This window comes from Artemia sp. Qi Xiang Cuo, chromosome 19 (genome assembly GCF_049724085.1).
Source record: "Artemia sp. Qi Xiang Cuo chromosome 19, ASM4972408v1, whole genome shotgun sequence".
In the NCBI taxonomy this organism is placed as follows: domain Eukaryota; kingdom Metazoa; phylum Arthropoda; class Branchiopoda; order Anostraca; family Artemiidae; genus Artemia; species Artemia sp. Qi Xiang Cuo.
In genome coordinates, this window is record NC_142812.1 from 27,293,557 (window position 1) to 27,314,206 (window position 20,650).

The following is a 20,650-nucleotide window of genomic DNA, read 5'->3' on the forward strand; positions in this document are numbered from 1 at the left end:
CGCCAGCCTGAAGGAGTCGTGTCCTTTTAAAAATCTTTCCTTTCTTTTTAGAGGCCAATGTATGTACAATAAAACGACGTTGCTTTACCTGTTGCTTAACTACTTCTAGTAGTTGAACATTACCATCGGTCAAATTTAAACAACGTTCAGATATTAGATTAATGAAGTCATTGTCAATACCATGTTTGAGTATTGCTTTCCTAAGCTGAGGGTTTGAAGTGATTACAACTGAAAACAAATGTCTATTTTCATGTAGTTTCTTCAGTGTCATGATAGCGACTAATAGGTCTTTTTAGTGTTCACGGGGAGATATACTGTAATTTCATTGTCAAAAATATCTGTGACTACACGCAGATCCTCGGGTGTATTTTGATTAAGATCCAACAGGATATAACCGTAGGGTTTATTAGTTGCTTGATTGTATGCTGAGAGCAGAAATTTAGGGGCACCTGGATAGATTTGTTTATTGAGTGTTATTAGCGAGCTAGAATCACGAACAACTCTGTAGATGATATAGTAGGTGCAGTTCAAAGCAAGTGTTGGCATACATTTTCTCTGATGAAAGAGATGGTGTAGAACCAGAGTAACGGAAATCTGTTCATGATGAGAGCGAACAGTGAACAATTGCATCATTTCCTGTGACCATTGTTCAATAGATTCAGCCAGATCGTCAATGATCAGCCAAGAGTTTGGTTCAATAATGCTGAAAATATCAAGTCCCTGTATGAATTGTATCTGCACCGATTTTATTGTATGACGCCTGCCAAATACTGTAGCAATAATAGATTTTTTTGGCTTTTCCGCAAACATTTTCCTACATATTTGTACTACTTTTGCTAAGAGTATCGCTTTGCCCGACATTGAGGGCCCCCACAGAAAGGACCTTAATGGTTTTTACAATTGATGCATATTCATTTCAATAGTTCACCTGGACAACTAACTGTAGACCATACTTGTCTAATGCCTAAATAATTTCCCTACTCTGTTCAAGAATAAGAAGAAGAAAACGAATAAAGAATAATATTTTCTTTTATTATATGCATAAAAAAATTAACAATACATTGAAAAAAAAGCACATTACGCATGAAAAAATACACTTCTTTTTAAATTTATTTATAATAAAAAATACAACATTTACATAGGCACACAGAGAAAAAACACTTAAATAAATTCACTTTTTTATATTTATAGAGAAAAAATACAACATTAAATTAAAGCACTTGAAAAGATATCACTTTTTTTAATGAAACATTTACAAAAAAAAAATCTGCTCTAAGTCAAAAAGGATAACTTTGATAGTGGCGGTGCGCCCCCCGCTGGCGGCCGCCCCCCCCGGGCCGCGAGGCCCCCTCCCCGGCTGCGAGGCCCCCCCAAAGGTTTTTAGGAAATAATTTACAGGACTTTATTTAAACCGAGACTTTCCCTATGGGTAACACATTCGGCCCGGTCTGAAGTTAAATAGTGTCCAAGGGGGAGGGTAGTCACACCGTATTGACAAACATAAACCTTGTCGGAAATGGTACTCATGGCAATTTTTTCTACATTTACAGTAAAGTTCTTGTATTTGGGAGAACGAATTGCCAGCAATTTGGCTCGTGGAATTGTATTTTGAACAATACAATTCCTATAAATGTCCATGTCGAAATTCTTATCCACAAAGCGCGTGGGTACTCCTTTGCAACGTTTCTTGATTTACACGCCGTGTGTCTGTATAAAGTACACCTTCCGACTTGAAAACAAACCACGGGAAATCATGTCACTTCCTGGTTATGTTTATGAAAATAAAAGCAGTTTTTGTGCCCGACGTTTTAATAGCTCAGGATAAATACAACCCCAATTTGTGTATTACATCCGTGAACTGATAGATTAACCATGCTCCAAATCATCAGTTAGATTTGGGGTTTTTACTTTTAACAGTAGAGAATCTGTATCCACATAACAGACCTTTACTTGCCCCTTTTCCGGCCACAATACCCTAGTCACAATGTAGTAGAATTCCAACATGAGCTTTTTTGAGATCTCCAAGATAGCACTGCCTGCAGCAATATTTTTATTCAAGACAATGCGTCTTTTTTTCCTATTCAAAAGTACCATGTCCGGGCCGATGATTGTGAAGGAAGTGTAATATGGATCGGGAATAATTTGAGCACATTGTTCAGGATCGGTCACGACGTCACAACGATTCCTATTCCAAACACTCTCACACATTTTGCCGAAAGCCAAATTCAAAATGAGTTTATAAATTTCTTTTTCAGCCTTCGTCTGCGCTTCAGAACGTTTGTTGACAAAAGTGTCAACAAATGTTTTCAGATAGGGTTTTGACTAAACTGGAGTGCTCTGTGAAACTTTTTTACGTTCAAACCGTTGATACACATTAATTTTAACGACTATTGGTTAATAATTATGTTTTTTTTCGGCAGACTTTCAGCAATAAGTTTTTGTTTTGATAGCGTCCAATACATTCTGTTCATCTTAACTAAACGTCTATTGCGAGGGCTCAAAGAGTTTTTAGTCACAGGTCTATTAATACATTGAAAAACAAAATCATTTATTGAACCTGGAAACTCAAATGGTATCTCGATATCCATTTAAAAAAACCTTCTACCTAGTTTAGGCTCTTCAACACCACTATCCAGAGTGTGGGCCTATTGAGAGACAATAGCCTTGAATCCTTTGTAGTAGCTGCAAGGCCGCGTATAATGAGACAAGACTGAATGGTAGAGTTAATTCATATCGAGTAAAACTGCATCTTTTTTTAGCCCCGTCTTTTCTCCATTTTTCTCTTTTTACAGAGTCGGTCCCCGTTACAGACCACCCCCCCCCCATTGACATTTCGATAAGCAGATTCTGATCAATGTCTGTAATTAGCCCTATGTCTTCTCCACTAATTTTTAGGATAAGGTCCATCACTAGCTGAGGCGAAGAAAAATAATAGACCAAATCAAGATTAAATTCTTTATAGATTATGTCCGTATTTTTACACATACTTCCTAACAAGGTTATCTCATCAGTCAAAACAAAAAGCTTGCTGCAGTCAAAGCGATTTTTTCTCACTCCTTCTGTACGAGTCGTTTTAGAACAACAGTCTTCCTCGGGGTGCAACTACGATCCTGAAGACTATCGTAAGATGATTCAATCGGAGGAATAGATTCCTCGGTGAATCTCGACATGGAACAATAATAGTCATAAGGATATATGCCCTTGACCGTCAACAAATCATATAAATCATTTGGAAATTGTTGCTTGAGAAGGGGGAAAGCATTGCAACCGTCATCGTTTTTCTGCACTTGAATTAATTCGCTCAATGATTTGGGGAAAACACTGTATGAATCTAAAAAGCGAATTTTATTCGTATACTCAATGTTGGCCTCAACAAATTTCCACATAAATTCCACAACAAGCATCTTTTTCTAGTACTTAGGCATAATTTAGTAGTAAAATCTATTTATCACCCATACATCATCTATTTTTCCATTTCTTTAAGGATGCACAAATGCAGGTAGCAGATACTTTATATTGTAGTTTGGATTATATATTAAAATAGGTTGAAAAAGTTGCTGCTTAATTTTTAAATTACATGAATTGTGTGCCCACCCCCGAAAGTTACTTTTTCCTGTTGAATTGGGATCAATAAGGTGATTGTGATCCTGGACCGCGTCTTTTGGGGCAAGGGCACCCCTACATACCCAGCAAATTGTTCCCTTTTCCAGCGCCGGTTGCTCTTTATCTGGAAATGTCATCGGGTAATTAATATGACATAGTCGTGACATTGCCCCGTTTGCTGTTTTTATTAAAGAAACCAATAACTTTTCCTTGCTGCCCTCCTCGTCCTTAGTAAAAAAAAACTCCTCCTATTGCAGTTTATTGTTAGAATCACAACGAGTGTTTGTGCAGGAACACGCAACTAGCTTGTGTTCCTTGACTATATTTGGCCTTGATGGGTCCAATGCCTCAACCAGTCTTGATTTACAGTCTAAGCACACTTTACAAGCATGGAGAAGGGAATTTTGAAAACTTTAAAATTGTAAAGTATGCTTGCCTTCTACCGGTTTTCCAAGCCGTTGATTCCCATGAATTTCGCAAGGCTCCATGGAGTCCGAGAATGTTCGTTCAGATCTAAATGAAGAGAGGCACCAGGGGCAATAGAAACATTCCCCTTTTTTCACACCTTGGGATAGGAGTCGACTTATTGCCGTAACGGGAAAAAAATGACCATAGGAATTTACATCTTTGGGAGGTTCGTAAATAATCCATACCCAATTTTTAACATTTTCCGCCATCGGTGTCCTCACTGAATACAAAACCCCTTTTTTATTTGTTTTTTTTCCATCTACAAATTCAGTGTCATACTGGAGAACAACCACCCCCACCCCAAGAATTTCCTTTGCTTTTTCAAATATGCTTATTTTTTTCAAGGACACCGGATGCATTACTACTAAAAAGTCAAAAATTACTTTATGGAAATTTTTTCCACTGTTGCGAGCAAGGCTGTCGAGATTTTTCATTGACGATTCTTTTTTTAATGTTTTATGGTCTGCTACTAAAAATGCATACTTAACACATTGTAGCCTCGTGTCAAAATTGAAACCTTAAACCCCTCTTGTAGCCGTCAAATCTGGGTGGCATTTTATTCTTTTACCCCACCCCCTCTTAAAATAAAGTTTTTTTTAAATCTACTGAGATTCAGATCCATGCGTTCAATGTATAAAATTCTGGCCCCACTACCTCTCTCATTAAACGTGTCCAAAGTTGATATTAATTTAATCACCCAGTTGAAAAAGTTGTCTTCGAATTCAATTAGACCTGGGTAAAAAGTCTGGTTGCCAGTTGAAAAATGAAAATAAAAAATATCCCCGGATGTCCCCTTTTGTAAATAAACTTTTTGATTCACTGATGCTTTAATTCCCCCTTGACCCCCCCATTTCTGAATCTGAATCTCAATTTTTGCTCGAATTCTGTCGATGTAGCTATGGAGAACTTTCACGGGGTCAGTTAAAATAATGCCCGCGTTTTCCTCGGGAGGGTTAAAATCTACCCTATATGTTTGCAAATGACTTAGAGCAGACTCTAAAAAATAAATTTCACGCAATTCTGGGGACATAGCACTATTTTCACGTCCTGCACCTATTTGTATAGGATCTAATTCACTAATAGTAAAGTTCTCATTAAAAGTGTCCCCGGAAAAATTAGGCTCAACAATTTGCATTGTTGTACCATTAAGCGGAATGGTGGAGGGTAACTCAGAATTGTCAATACTCCTGGTCTGTTCAACTGCAATGGTTTGAGATGACATGAGATCCTCTAGTACATATTCCAGGGTGTTTAGGGACAATTGATCAAGCCAGCCTGTATTTCCCTGTGTCGGGATTTCTTTACGAGGACCCGGTTTAGTAGGATCGCCTAAATGTTCATGCATAAATCTATCTACCCAGTCCGAATCCTCTCGCATATCAATATCACAATTTAAGTTGTCTAGGCTAGCTATGTCCCCAAAAATATCGTTAAGAAAACTACCTTGCCATTCCATATTATCTACAACTAATGCAGGTTCGTCTCTGAATTCCATTGGCGGTGATAGAATTGGCTCTGTAAATTCCGATGTTTCATCATCCAACGGCAGTGGTATTTCATTAATCTGTAGAAAAAAGGTTTTATTTTCCATGTGAAATAACCATTATTTTTTTATAAAGTTAATAAACTATGTTATTTTTTTCATAGTCATTGTCCCACCACCTGAACGATTAAAAGAAGAAAAAAAGTTACATTGGTCTATGTCTTTCATAGTGACAATTGAACTTGTTAAAAATATATATCGTTTTAGTCAGGAAAATGAAGTTTTATTCTTAAAGGTTAAGTTAGAACAAGAGAATGATATATAAAACTAATGGTTTTATTAAAAAAAAATTTTCAGAATCAAAATGCAAAATAGGGATTCAGCTCTAGTGCTTGTCCCTCTTGATTATAATTCTCAATAAAATTCGACCATCGTTCAACCGATTCAGTATGTTCTATGAAGCATTGTTCTTCAGCTTCGGTTAATGACCATTAATCCCATACGCTGGTTGTTGGTGTTGTTGTAACTTTCTCGACAATCCGAACTTTCCTATTTCGTTTAGCAACGGATTTGATTGAAGTGTCGGACGTAGTTAACCTGAACTAAATAAATATCTGTAAGCAAAGAACTTTTTCCCCTTCCATATCAACAATTAAAGTGCAATTAAATTGTTTGGATGATCCTTTTTCGGGCTCCGGGGGGGGGGGACCTGTGGGGGCTGAGAGCTTCCTTTGGAGTAGAAGGATTGGTGCTCTTTCGAGTTGGGATAGAGGACTTCACAATACCATTCAAATAGAACTTGTGTATTATAACGACCCTAGAGTTTCAGTCTCAAATCCTTTTCGAAAACAACTTTTAAGAATCCTTTTTCTCGTGTGAATATCTTATCGAAGATAAAAATCCAGTTATTTGAAAGTCACTTTTGTAGCGAGCAAGCGATTAAGGTTCAAATTTTATACCTATAGGATTAAAATTCAACCTTCTCGATGGGACATTTGATAAGAGGATACACACAAAGCTTAATGCAAAAGATTAACCTAGTTCAAGAGCGGTTGTTCAACTGTCAACAATGAAATAGTAATTTGTTTATATATATATATATATATATATATATATATATATATATATATATATATATATATATATATATATATATATATATATATATATATATATATATATATATATATATATATATATATATATATATAGAAGTTGTTTAATGGAATAATCTGATTTTTTGCATTAGAAAACATCTTGGTTAAAAGAGAAATTACAGGTAAAGTTTTATAAATCTATGATGAGCTATTTACTACTTCTGAGTCTTATAACCACTCTTTTATATATTGTTAATTTGATTAATGAAAGAAAATGAAATAGGATTATTATTATAGAATAGTTTAGAAACCAATTGAAGTTTTACTCATCAAAAGTTATGCAGTTGAGAAAAAATTTGTCTTATTTTTAAAAAAATACGGAAAAGAAAAAAAAATATATACATTTACAAATTCTGGCTGCACATGTACATCAGAAGTCCCTGGCAAGGCATGAAGAGAAGTGTTCCCTCCATCTTGATCAGATGAGGCTGACTTGAATTTCTTGCCAGGTTGCATAGAGACTCCCGGCTGGTCCAACGAACGTGCATTGGAATTAGCAAATCTGATTACTGTTGGTCTTTCAGCTTGCATTGATGTGATATCATCCCATCTTGGTATCTTTTCGGAGGGAGGGTGATTGCAAGAATCCACCTCAACATCCTTAAAAAAGAAGAAAAATTTAGTAATGAGCCCTCTTTTACAGATAAATTGCCCTCTAAAGTTTATTCTGGTGTTTGTAGCACTTTATAAATATTTAAAAAGCTTCTTAAGTAGAATTTTGGAAAATTTTGAGTTTGGAGGGAAGGGGGGATTTCAAAACACTCTCCCCGTGATATATTATGACCTATAAAGGCAATTCTGATGTTTGTAGTGCTCTATGTCTTAAAGCTTTACAAATATTAAAAAAAGCTTTTAAAATAAAATTTTGGAAAATTTTGAGTTTGGAGGGAAGGGGGATTTCAAAAACATCTCCCCATAATATAATTTGGCCTATAAAGTCGATTCTGATGTTTGTAGTGCTATAACTATTAGCACTTTAGAAATATTTAAAAAGCTTTTAAAATAAAATTTTTGAAAATTTTGAGTTTGGAGGGAAGGGGGATTTTAAAACCCTCTTCCCGTGATATAATTTGACCTATAAAGTCGATTCTGAAACTTGTAGCGCTCAATCTATTAGTGCTTTAGAAATAATTAAAAATCATTTAAAATAAAATTTTTTGAAAATTTTGAGTTTGGAGGGAAGAGGGATTTTAAAACCCTCTTCCCGTGATATAATTTGACCTATAAAGTCGATTCTGAAACTTGTAGCGCTCAATCTAATAGTGCTTTAGAATGCCTGCTACTTTTTACAAATCAATATTTTTCTGCTCAAATGTTCCTTCGCGTACATACATTCATCATACTGAACAGCCTTGGGAGTCCTAGTATGCTACCTAGGCTTGAATATGCTTTAAACAATTAATAGCTTAATAAATACGTCTTTCAAAATTTCACTTTGAAGGACGAAGATCGCAGAAACAGGTTTCAATTCATGACAATGAGCCAAGATATTACCTACTAAGCTTCGGAAATTGCTGTATTGTTAAGAGGATTACGTGAAAAGCCACGGTTTGAACGAAATGACTAAAACTAAAGAATTTTGATCGTAACACAGCAATTGAGTAGTGGGTTTTTGTTTTACATAATAGAAAAAAGCATACTTAGCGTTTTATATTGAATATAATCATTATATTTTAATCTTTTGTATTGTTGGAGGGAAGGGGGGGGGCTAAGTCCCCCCTTAAATTTGAATTTACGAGTAAACGATTTTTTTTTTTTTTTTTTTTTTTTTAGCATTTTCAAAAGAGATATATTAACCAACCTTTGTGATTTGAACGAAATTCGAACTTTAGTGTAAAGAGCAAGATATTGAGGAGGGAGGCGACCTTTCATGTCTGTCGAAACTAATATGGAAATTCTATTTTAATTTTTCATATACAACGAGCCAAAATCAAAGTGAAAATGCCTCTCTTTTTTGAATATTTACTAAAATTGAAATACATGGACTGTTTAATATTTAAAAGAAGGAAGCTTTTTAAAAGAGCTAACAACACGATGAAAAAAAAAAGTGTAAGGAAGGAATTTCTTCCTTAACTTAATGGCGAGACAATTTCTTTTTATTATAATAATGAGAAAATTAAACTCACCAGAAGCTGCTTAGAATATTCCATATCTATGTAAATGATCGCAAAAATACCGATACTGATAGGTTGAATGAACTATTCAAACTGTTGAAAATCCTAATCTGAAAGTTGAATATATAAAAAAAAATAATTGAATATATTAACAGCTAAACAAGACGCGCTGGTTTTCTAACACGGGGTTTACCCTAAAACGACATGTATACCATGAACTAGAAATCTAGTCCATGTAAATTGCGTCAGAACAACTTGTCCTTCATAACACGTTATGCAAAGCTTCTATAGAATAACGTTGAAATTGCTATAGCTTCCATAGAATCCAGAAGGCCATGTGAGGGAGCTCTGAATCTCTTGGAAAAGGCGTATACAAGGTCCAGAATAACATTGAAATTGCTATAGCTTCGCGCAAATCCAGAAGGCCATGTGAGGGAGCACTGAATCTCTTTGAAAAGGTGTATACAAGGTCCAGAACAACATAGAAATTGCTATATACGCAAGCAAAGTATAAGGTTGATTACTACTGAGGTCCATATTTTTTCTTATCTGTATATGTCCCAATAAAAAATAAAAAAAAAACTTAAACCGTTACACTAGAAAAGCTTCAGACTTACTATGAAATGGTTGAAAACAATTTGCTGTGGCGTGTTCTCTTTTGATAGGCCCTACTTAAAAAGGCACTAGAAGTTCCACTTTCTTTCTGATTGAATCCACTTGCAATAAGGCATGGCCACTAATTCAGCACGATCACTTCTGAGGATAACACAGGCAAAGGAAATTCTTTTCGGGCAAAATTTGAATTTTCGTTATTTTCTTGATACGGGCTTGATACCATGGCTGTAAAATTTGGAGATATGTTAAATTTCGTAGTGTAATTTTTGTCAAAATCGCGCTTCTTTTTGAGGATTTGTTTCCCTTCTTTCGAACAATATATTTCTTAAGCTAATAACTTCTGATAGGTAAAACCTTCATCAACTTTACGTATTTGGAATAACCGTGAAAAGTAGAATATTTTGATACATGTGTTCAATATGTTGGATACAAAGGTATCAAAATACCCTTTTTAGACTATTGGTAAGAGTCACTCTTTTATTTACAGCTCGTTATCGCGAACTGTTTGATGGACCGAATGAAATTTAATGTGGAATTTTCTAATTGTATATTATATTTATATTGGCTTGCATAATAGATATGGATGGAATTTTGATCGAAATGTTTGTTTCTCTAGCAAAATTCGCGATCTGATGTTGAAATGGATATTGGTGTATTGCAGTCGGATATGTGTTCCATTAAAATAAATATATCTGATGAAATAGTTAGCAAAATTGAAAACAAGATTGTTTTTGAATCAGCATGCTTGCTTAAAAGCATAGAAAAGCTTCAAGGACAATTGGAGATCTTCAAAAATTTACTCGAGATGGTAAGTTTTTTTACAATTACTTTGATTTTATTGCAGCATTGTTATGTTTAATCTCATGATTTAGACGACAATTTTCCCATTAGGGAAATACCCTATGTCAATTGCAATAAGTTCATAAAGTTTTTTTTTTTAGCTAATGATAAAAGGTCAATCCCTGGAATTTTTTCAAATATATAGTTTATGATCTGCTTTAAATAAAGTTAAAATGTATACAGCTATATGTACAGCTTAGCCTTGGCAAGTATCACAAAATCTTGGAACTGAAACATTTCAAATTGTTTGAAACTATATTTATGATACAATAATATAAAGTTAGTGCCTAAAAACATCTCATAGAGTTTTCCATCCAAAATTTTATGTAGTTTTTATTCTATTATTTCTATTTCGTTCTTTGTAGCCTATTCTTTTTGCTTACATGTCCGGATCTTAAGGCCTCAACTCCGGGGATGTTAAGGGCTTGATTTCATTTGTGAAGGTTGTATTATCAGAACTCTGAATCAGTATTGATTCAGAGTTCATAGTGAATGTATCTGTCAAAAATTGGATATTATCAAACCAATAAGCTTTTTCAGTGAATTATAATCCTAGTGAAGCTATTGGATTTTGCAATATTTGTCAAAGGATTATAGTTCCTGACCTATGATAAAACCATTGCTTAAACTACTAACCTAGTTTCTGGACATTTATTTATATTTTGTAAAAGTGGTATGAATTTTAAATTTTTTCACTTATAATATGTGATGTGGGCCATCAATCAGTTTGATTAGAAAGACATAGGGTATCATATCTTGAGCCTCCGTGACGTGTCAATAGAGTTGGGGAAAGACCCATGCGCCGCGGGGGGTTGAAGATAGGCGAGCAAGAGCCGTGTTACCCGCCGGGTTCGACCCTTAAATTGTAGGGACAAGGTAGACAGCCTCCAACGCTTCATTTACTTTTCCTGCAAGGTAACCACCAGAAAAATATTGAATATATAGTTCAACCCTTAAATATCTGCCTAGATTTCGATATTATTCATTATCAAAGAAATTGGTGAATGTATTTTGGACTTAATCCAAATTAATGAAATGAAAACTATGCTGGTATTGAACCAAGTTTTGAACTATGTATCTAGATGCATGAAAAAGGGTATTAAGACTGATATGTTCGTTAACAAAGGAATAGAGTTTTTTTATCATGCCAGTATTATGGAAGCCAAAAAACTGCTGTGGACTTACTATGAGGTTGAACTCGGATATGAAGAACGATTACGCGAATGCAAAAAAGACTGTGATAACTTGTCGGATATCGCAAAAGCCATATGGCGCTGTGCTAAGGACGTTAAAGAGCTTCCGACTTTCGTTATTCTCGAACCGGAGTCTGTTCCCACGTGTGGTGACGAAATTGCAGTCTGTATTACTACCAAAGTGAACGAAATGACGAGAAAAATGGACAGTGAGCTGCAACAGTTTTCCCGCAAGTTAGATACTCTGAACAATGGATTGAAAATTATTGCTGATTCCAAGAATCGGGCTACAGCCTCCTCGTCAGTATCTAAAACGCCAAGTATCTAAAACAGTATGGAAAAACAGCTATTCTCGGTTGTCGTGAAAAATATGCCTCCTGAGTTAGACGATCCAGGAAAGCGTAAGGCCTTTATAACAAGCTTGGCACCGGGCGATACAACATTAGCGGATGCAGTGCTCAGGCGGAGAAATAAGGAATGGCAACTGTCAGTCTCTTTAAAGCAGGCCGCCGAAAAAGTCTCGGCTGCCCTCAAAATTAGCCATAAAATTGACAATAGACTTGTTAATTCCCAGTTCATCGGTATAGTGAAACGTCTCCCCAGCAACGTGACGGAGGACCTTCTGAAAAATCTGTCAAAAGACTGTGAAAAAGCAATCAAGTGTGGTAAATTGCAAGCGTTTAAAATGTATTACCCCTCTAAAAGTGCTTTGTCCGCTGCCTTAACGAACCTGATTAAAATCGGTTTCGAACTATTCCGTCTAGAAGAATTCCACTTTTTGCCTCGAAGGTTTTATCGGTGTCATCATGCGGGGCACATAGCGGCGGACTGTAAGGAAGCTGAAACTTGTAGCCGCTGTGGAGAAACTGGCTACACAAGCTCCCCTGAGAACTCATGTCAAAATCCTACTCGGTGCCTGAATTGCAATTCGACTAGGCACACATGTTATTACTATGCCTGTCTTGATAACAGAAAAAACTTGAAAGATGGATCACGCTCCCAAAATGTGTAATATTCTGTCTTGGAATATAAATGGGAAAGCACTTGAGAAAACAGTTCTGCTTGATACTATGAGCCTAACAAATGAAGTAATTTGTATACAAGAGCACCTGCTTTTTGAAGACAATACTAACCTGCTCAAGTTCTCAAGTTCACTCCAGTGTTTTATTCGGCCAGCTGAACGTGTGAAATCCAGAGGTCGGCCATCTGGTGGTTTAGCCACTTTGGTGAGAAAGTCTCTTCAGGCTGAACTTTTAGCATCAAGTAAACACTTCCTCGCTGTTAAAGTTCGTGATACTGTGATAATAAACGTATATCTTCCTACTATTTATATATCTAGCCTCTCGGACAGCAAGTTCACGGGTGCATGTACTCAGTTAAGTTGTTTCGGGAAGGCTCAAATTCCTGGGAATACAAAAGTTCTATCAATAGGGGACTTCAACTGTGACCTACTTAATACCGAATCTGAAAGGACTCAAATCGTTATAGGCTCCTTTCCTGATCAGTTAAGTGTCGTTGATAAGGACAAAGCTTACACATTTATCAGTGTTGCCAACACCGTCTCAAATCTTGACCATGTGTTAACGAACTTTCCGGTGAGTGACGAAGTAAAAGTTGCAGCTGATGGTTCTTACTCTGACCATTTGCCTTTGTCATTTTCAATAACACTGGACTGTCCAAAGTTGTCGGGTCCGTGCAAATCCCAATGGAGAGTATAGAGTGACTGGAAACAAGTGTCGAATGATCTCTTTGCGGCTACTTCTGGGGATATCCTGAGTAAAATAAAAGTTCCCTTCTATCTGCTGCAGAGAAATGCAAACTCGTATTGCAGTGAAAGTGAAATGCGTCTGCAGATAAACATGTACTGTGTAGAAATATCGCATGCTCTGAGGATCGCGGAGAGTGTAGCAGTTCCTCTGAAGCGTGTCCGTAATAGATCACAGGTGAAAGGGTGGTCTAGAAATCTGGAGCTAGCAGCGGCTTGTGCGTCGGTGAAGCTGTGGCTGAGAGTTCGGCATGATAGCGGGAAGCCACGGAGTGGAATAGTGACCGAGTTTCAAACCCATACTAAGCGAAATTTCAATAAAACGTTAGATGCCAACCGTACAACCCTCAAAGAAAATTTTGCGCAAAAGCTCAATAAGAATCCGAACCTTATTTGGTCCCTTTGGTCTAAGATTGAAGAAGCCAAGCCTACGTCTAATATTTCTGCTAATGAGTGGAGTGCTTACTTTGAGTCCGAGTTCAAAGCGCCTGATCCAGTTCTGCAGTCTAATTACGAGAATGAGCTGACTTCTATGCTTACCGACACCTTCGACGATTTCTCAGTGTCGCCGGTCACAATTTGCCAGGCCGTTAAAAAGCTGAAAAAGGTATAATCAAAAGGATCCGATAGTATTTGTGCTCTACATAATTTTTTAGGATGTTATGTTCTTTACCATCATATTGCCCTCCTGTTTCAGAAGATTTAGACACAAGGGATAGTCCCGAGTTGCTTTAGTCTGGGTATGGTTATACTAATATTACAGAACGGGAAGCCAGCCGAACAACCTTCTTCGTATCGGCCAGTAACGATATCTTCAGTATTTTGTAAACTATTCGAGATTGTTTTGTTTGATGAGATTTATGATAAGTGTGAGATGCCTCCACACCAGTTTGGTTTTTGAAAAAGCCTCGGGTACACCCATGTACTTCTTGCTCACATATCTTGCTCACATATCGCTGATCTTCTTGCTAACATATTACTTGATGCTCATCTCTCGCGAGAAACTTTGATCTTTGGTCAGTATGATGTCAGGAGAGCTTTTGACACTGGGATTCGTGCCCAGATTTTGGTTGAGCTGTGTAAGCGAGGCGTGCGTTCTTCTATTGTAAGGTCACTACGTGATATGTATAGGAACCTCAAGCTTCGTGTTCGTTTGCAAGATGGTGACCTTAGTGGGGAAATATCCACATACAAGGGAATTAAGCAAGAGGTTGTAATAACTTCTATTTTGTATAATAATTGTGATTATGATACAAAACAGGCTATCTATCCAAGCTATATTTGAAATCATGTTTATTTTTCGCTTCTGGGTTTTGCAAATGATATTTTAAATCTGTCTCGGTTACTTTCTTCATTAGAAAATGATTCTCTGGATCTTGAAAAAAGTCATGCTGATGTTGACTTGCAGTTTAATGTAGAAAAGTCTGCTGTTTTGTTTTTTAATTTCCCTGAAGATAATGATACTGCCAGGCTTGGTGGAATTACCGCAATACCATCTAGTCACATTTAATACCTTGATCTGCCGATTGGTCGTAATCTTCGAAAGACCCAGTCTTTGCTTATTGAACACCTTTCTAAAAAAGTGCGCATTGGCTATGCGGGTGTTGTCACTAGCCGTCACAATTCAAGCCGTAAATATTTGGCTCGTCTTTATAACGCAGTAGCTTTGCCTCATGTCTTGTACCTGTCTCCTTTTTGGAAGCTCCTGAGTGCACGAAACAAGAAAGACATAAGGTCGGTATTTTTCAAGTATGCCTGATATCTGCTTCTAGTGCTGCCTTTTGTTAGAAACCGCCATATTGTTGAGAATTATGGAATTGCTGAGCCTTTGAGTGCCATGGAGGAGGTAATTCAGAATTACATGAAAAAACTAGAGCTCCTGGACCACAAGTGGGTCCACCTTCTCAAATAGTTATGTTATTATGTAGTTCTTTCTGTTTGTATTTGTTTTTCTTGCCAGTTTTTGCTTTTTCTTTCTTTTCTAGTTCGTGCTCTGTCTTTTTCTGTTTATTGTAAGACAGGCTATTAATAAAATTCATTCATTCATTATATTAATTTAACGTTTAGTGACTTTAATCGCTTAATTGAATGAACCCAAAACTGAATGGCATTCACCAACGACAATGGTTACAGATCCTAGTCACCGCAATGTAGTTGACTTATTAAAGAGAAATATGTCGTGTTTAATATATATATATATATATATATATATATATATATATATATATATATATATATATATATATATATATATATATATATATTTCAGGAGTATTCATATAGAACGGATGTTACCAGCCCTTGTAGCCTCGAATGATATCAGATAAATTTTAGGTGAAGTCGTTTAGCCAAACAGTGAAAATATCCAAAAATGTGCCTCCAGGACTGACATGATAAGTGTTACCCCTGGGGTAGTTACGCCAAACTAGGTAAATAGCCATGGTAGAGACGCTTGACAGATGCATTTCAATAGAAGGTGGATACATCACACCTCATTGAAATCAGAGTCATTGAAGACTTTGTAACCTGTATGATTGAAACCAAGGGAGTGCGTTGGGCCTTTTCGCTCGTTAAACCTTTTATCTTTTCTTTATTTTACTAGAGAGACGGGCTTGTCAAATTTTGTTTAAATCAGAGGCATACAAGTATGTTCAATCTTTGTTATCGACATGAATAAGTGAGACCTTTAGGCCATAGCTCTCTTTTAGTCCCATCATTCCCCAATTTTTGTGCTCATCAGAAATGATATTTAAGGGCTTCTGAGCTTGTTAATTGCAAATTGGAGGCTAATTGTTCAACAAAGACGCCCAAATTCAAAACGCGCCAAGCGCATATTTCAAAGGGTGAATTGCCCATCCAACACTCCCTAAAATCACACATATAGACCTATGATATCTTTTCTGACCCCATGATATCTTTTTCTGACCCCCTGATCATTCAGAGATTATTGGGAAACTATAATCATGAAATGTATTGTTTAATTTTTTCATGTGTAACTATTAAGATGCATGTATTCCGACAAATTCAAGTTTGGTTTTGTCAATTGACTATATAATTTTCAGGACTGAAAGCTCCTGAAAATTATTAAATTTTTTGTCAGGACCCAACGGCTTTTGGGGACATGACTATTGGGGGCTTAGGGGGTTAGGCTCCACGAATCCGGGTTGCAGCGGTAGCTAGCAACCTAGTAAGAGACGATCACGTCCAATGTTAAGAAATATAAAAACCCATAACTCCTAAAAAAAAGAGTCAGATCACAACAAAAAGAACACTATTAGAACCGCCTTGTCCGAAACCCCTGTATAGGAAACTTTCTGTCCCTTGGCTTGAACAACAAGGGAAATATATTGGCTTGAAAATCAAGAAAAGTGGCAGTTACTACAACATTCTGCCTAAACGGCATATTTTTTTTTCTTTCTTTCTTTTCCACGGATAGCTTGGCACTGGAACATCGTAGAGAGTTGTTCAATGGCTCATTTTAAAGGAAATTTATTGGATTAAAAATCTTTTGTAACTAAAATAAATTATTTCTAAAAGATAATAAATTTTTCCACTAAAAACTGCATTTTTGATGTCTTTTCATACTGCAGTCTTTTCAAAGATATTTAATTTTTGTACATAAATCATAATCGTATACCAGCGGTAAGATTTGAACCCACGCTGCATCTCATAACTATATATGTGAATCCGGGTTGCAGCAATAGCTAGCAACCTAGTAAGAGACGATCAGTCCAATACTAAGAAATATAAAGACCCAGAACTCCTAAAAATAAGAGTCAGATCAAAACAAAAGTACATCATTAGAACCACCTTGTCTAAAATCCTACTAGATAAATAATGAATGCTGTCATAGTTTTATTAGAGCTATGACGTGAATAGAAAATTACATTAAAAGACCATCATTGGAATTCCACACCATTGCATACATTGGACTTAGGTAGCTACTTGATTTTTTAGGTACGTCTCTTACTATTTCAAAGAAGAAAACGCCGTATGCTTTCTCCTGTTTTTACAATGAAGAACTATCTGTTTCCAATAGTAATTACAATAAAGAACGACCTCTTGTCTATACTAATCAGGGTTGCAGCGGTAGCTAGCATCTGCTACATCTAGCGCCTTTTGTAATTAAAAATAAAATAGTTTTTAAAGTAGAATCAATTTTGTCAAAAAACTGCATTTGTGATGTATTTTCATACTGCAGTCTTTTCAAAGATATTTGAATTTAGAAGCAATCGAACAGTTCATGGTCAGGGTTGCAGCGGCAGCTAGCAACCTAGTAAGAGACGATCACGCCCCATATTAAAAACTAAAGTAACCCATACCTCCTGAAAAAAGATTAAAATCAAAACAAGAAGTACAGTATTAGAACAGCTTATCCGAAACTTCTATATAGCAAACTTACCGCCCTTTGGCTTGAATAACAAAGAAAATATATTGGCTTGAAAATCAAGAAAATTGACTTTAATCACGATATTCTCCACAAACGGCATATTTTTTTTTCGCTTTTTCTTTCTCCTCAGCTAGCTGGGCACTGGAAAATCATAAAGAGCTGTATAATAGCTCATTTTAAAGAAAATTGCTACATCTAGTGCCTATTGTAATTAAAAATAAAATAGTTTTCAAAGTAGAATCAATTTTGCAAAAGAAAACTGCATTTTTTATTTTTATAATAAAGAACGAACTCTAGCCCGTAGTAACTGAAATATTACAATTTTCAAAATTGTAGTATGAAACTATTAAAATATCTCAAGGGAAATGAAGGTGTCTACATTTAAGCAGAACCAAGAAAATGGTAATGTTAGGTAATATTTATAGTCTTGTCAATTTGATTTCAGATTTTGTAACAAACCGTAAAATAAATCTAACAGTTGACAAAAATCTTTTAAACTATTAAAGTTTTTCAAACTTAAACCAAAACTTTTATCGCCAATAAAAAACAAAACATTACAACACTTGATGGAAGAGGCAAAACAAACCCTCAAAGAAGACGAAGATTCTGAATCAATTTTGAGAAACACTAGCACTCCTAAATACAAAAACCGTGGTTTCATCCCCATTATCAACATATTTAGTTTAGGGCTGTACTGGATCACATTTGGGAGGGGATATGGGACACAATTATCACAATAGTATGTCAATAAAGTATCTGCCCCCGCTTCAAGTTGGAACTGATCTGGTTGATGATGTTGAAGAATTTATGAACATTGGGGGATCCTCATTGAATCTAACGGTATCCCTGACCATGAAATTTCCGCATGTATTGAATACGTAGGAAATGCTTTTAATAAGCTCAGGAGCGTGTGGAAGAATCCGGCTTATTCCATAGAAACAAAAGTTACGTATCTTTAGCAGTAATGTACTATCCGTACTGACATAGGGATGTAAATCTTGGGTGCTAACTAAGCAGCTCGAAAAATGAATTCAGGGATTTGAGACAATTGTCTCAGACAGATCCTAGGAATCCATCAGACTGACAAGATCACAGCCTGCTTTAAAAACAGGGTCTAGTGGGCAGTCAAGTAGCGAAAATAGTTTTTACAGGATCTCTAGCAACACTCTTTTTCCAGAAGACAGGTCATCAAACACAGCTGCTGGTCAGTCGAATAGGGAACAAAATGCCTACAAAATACATAGTGACAATCTTTTTCCCTTTAGAAAATCATATAACCAAAAACGTGAAACATGTCGGTTTTACAGGCAAGCCCGCTGCGATATGTGCTCCTTATCGCCACGATCCTCCTTAAATCAGGGTTGCAGCGGTAGCTAGCATCCTAGTAAGAGACGATCTAGTCCCATAGTAAAAACTACAATAGCCCCTATCTCCTAAAAATAGTATCAGATCAAAACAAGAAGTACACAATTAGAGCTGCCTTGTCCGAAACCCCTATATAGAAAACTTACAATCCCTTTCCTTGAACAACAACAAAAATCTATTGGCTTGAAAAACAAGAAAACTGGCTGAAACCACGATATTTTGCATCGAACGCATCTTTTTTTTCTTTCCGATTTTTTCTCCTCAGCTAGCGGGGCACCGGACGATCATAGTACCATACAAGGAACAAGACCTTCGCTAAAGCTCTTCCATCAGCTGAATAACAAGCTTGGTCATAATCTACAAAACTGAGGACGAAAGATGTTTGATGACTCAGGCACTTATTAATCTCAGAGTGAAAATTTGGTCGACACATCCTCTTCTCTTCCTAAAACCATACTGTTCTTCTTTCAAGACTTTATCCACAGCATCTCTGGTCAAAAAGGATCATCATACTAAGCAATTTTCTACCTACAGAAACCAGACAAATGCCTCTCCATTTACCACACTCACTTCTATCACCCTTTTTATAGAGGGGTTTTATTAGAGCGTTTATAAAATCGCAAGGTACTTCTCTTTTTTCAAAAATAATATTCAGAATCTTCAGTAACTTATTTCTAATCTAATAAACACCATATGTAATAAACTCATTTACCAAACACTTTCTCTTCTCCATATTCTCTCTGTTAAACATAGTGTATTTTTAGTAGTATTCCAAGCTGTTTACCTAACTTTCTTTCCTAAGACACCACGAGCAACTTCACAAACTATTTCTTTAAAATTATTCCTTCTATCTTCAAATTTTAAACTCTCTAGTTTAGTATTCAACAGTTGCCTGAAAATTTCTCTCAAATTCTCATCCTGGAATCTGTCAACGTCATAGGTTCCCGGAAGGCATTTACCATTCATAAATTTGAGCTTTAAATTAACCCTAGATATTTCTAGATGGTGAAGTTTACTTTTAACAATCTGATCTAGATGGTGATCTTTACTCAATAACAGCACTCCTATGTGCCGAAAAGCATATTAGCGACCAATTTTCTATGACGTTATAAAGAACCTCTTTTATCTTGTGTTTCTACGAAGTTATAAATAAAAAATCAATTAAAATAAATTATTTTTATCAAGAATCATTAAATTCGAAACTCAAAAAATTGTTAAAATCCCTTAGACTATTTAAACAAAATTCCTTATTTTGCCGATCTCTCTCCGAATTAAACTAGAGAAAATATAACACGTACGTGTGATATGTGTATTAATAATGGCTCATGAAAGACTGGTTCAGTACTAACGACGGTTATAAAGTCAAGTTATAAGCTTGCTAAAAAAAAGCTTGGTCAAATACTAAACAAATGCGAATTAAAGAAATAAATGCTGGATTTACTGCTGGAGTTCCTCACGTTTCGGCTAAGATTATCATTTAAGATCAATTGTTACCACAGAGTGTTTTGAACTCAAATCCTTCATAGCTGAATGAGTCCATCTCCACAGGACTGTGGTAACTTTTAATATAAATATACCATTCGGTTTATGGTGTCTAAGATGTAATAAAAATGTGTGAAAATTATCCCATACGATTTTGAAGAAATTAACTTTTTCT

General features: G+C 35.9%; 1 protein-coding gene across 2 annotated transcripts in view; it reads left to right on the plus strand.

The window, feature by feature from the left end:
* Positions 1 to 20,650, plus strand: part of LOC148940678 (uncharacterized) — a 74,641-nt gene that overhangs the window by 22,625 nt on the left and 31,366 nt on the right. For both annotated transcript variants that reach the window (XM_089105620.1, XM_089105617.1), the window contains exon 2: positions 10,057 to 10,248. In XM_089105620.1, the coding sequence (XP_088961746.1) occupies positions 10,081 to 10,248 (168 nt within the window). In that variant the 5' untranslated portion in view covers positions 10,057 to 10,080. The remainder of the gene's footprint in view (positions 1 to 10,056; positions 10,249 to 20,650) is intronic.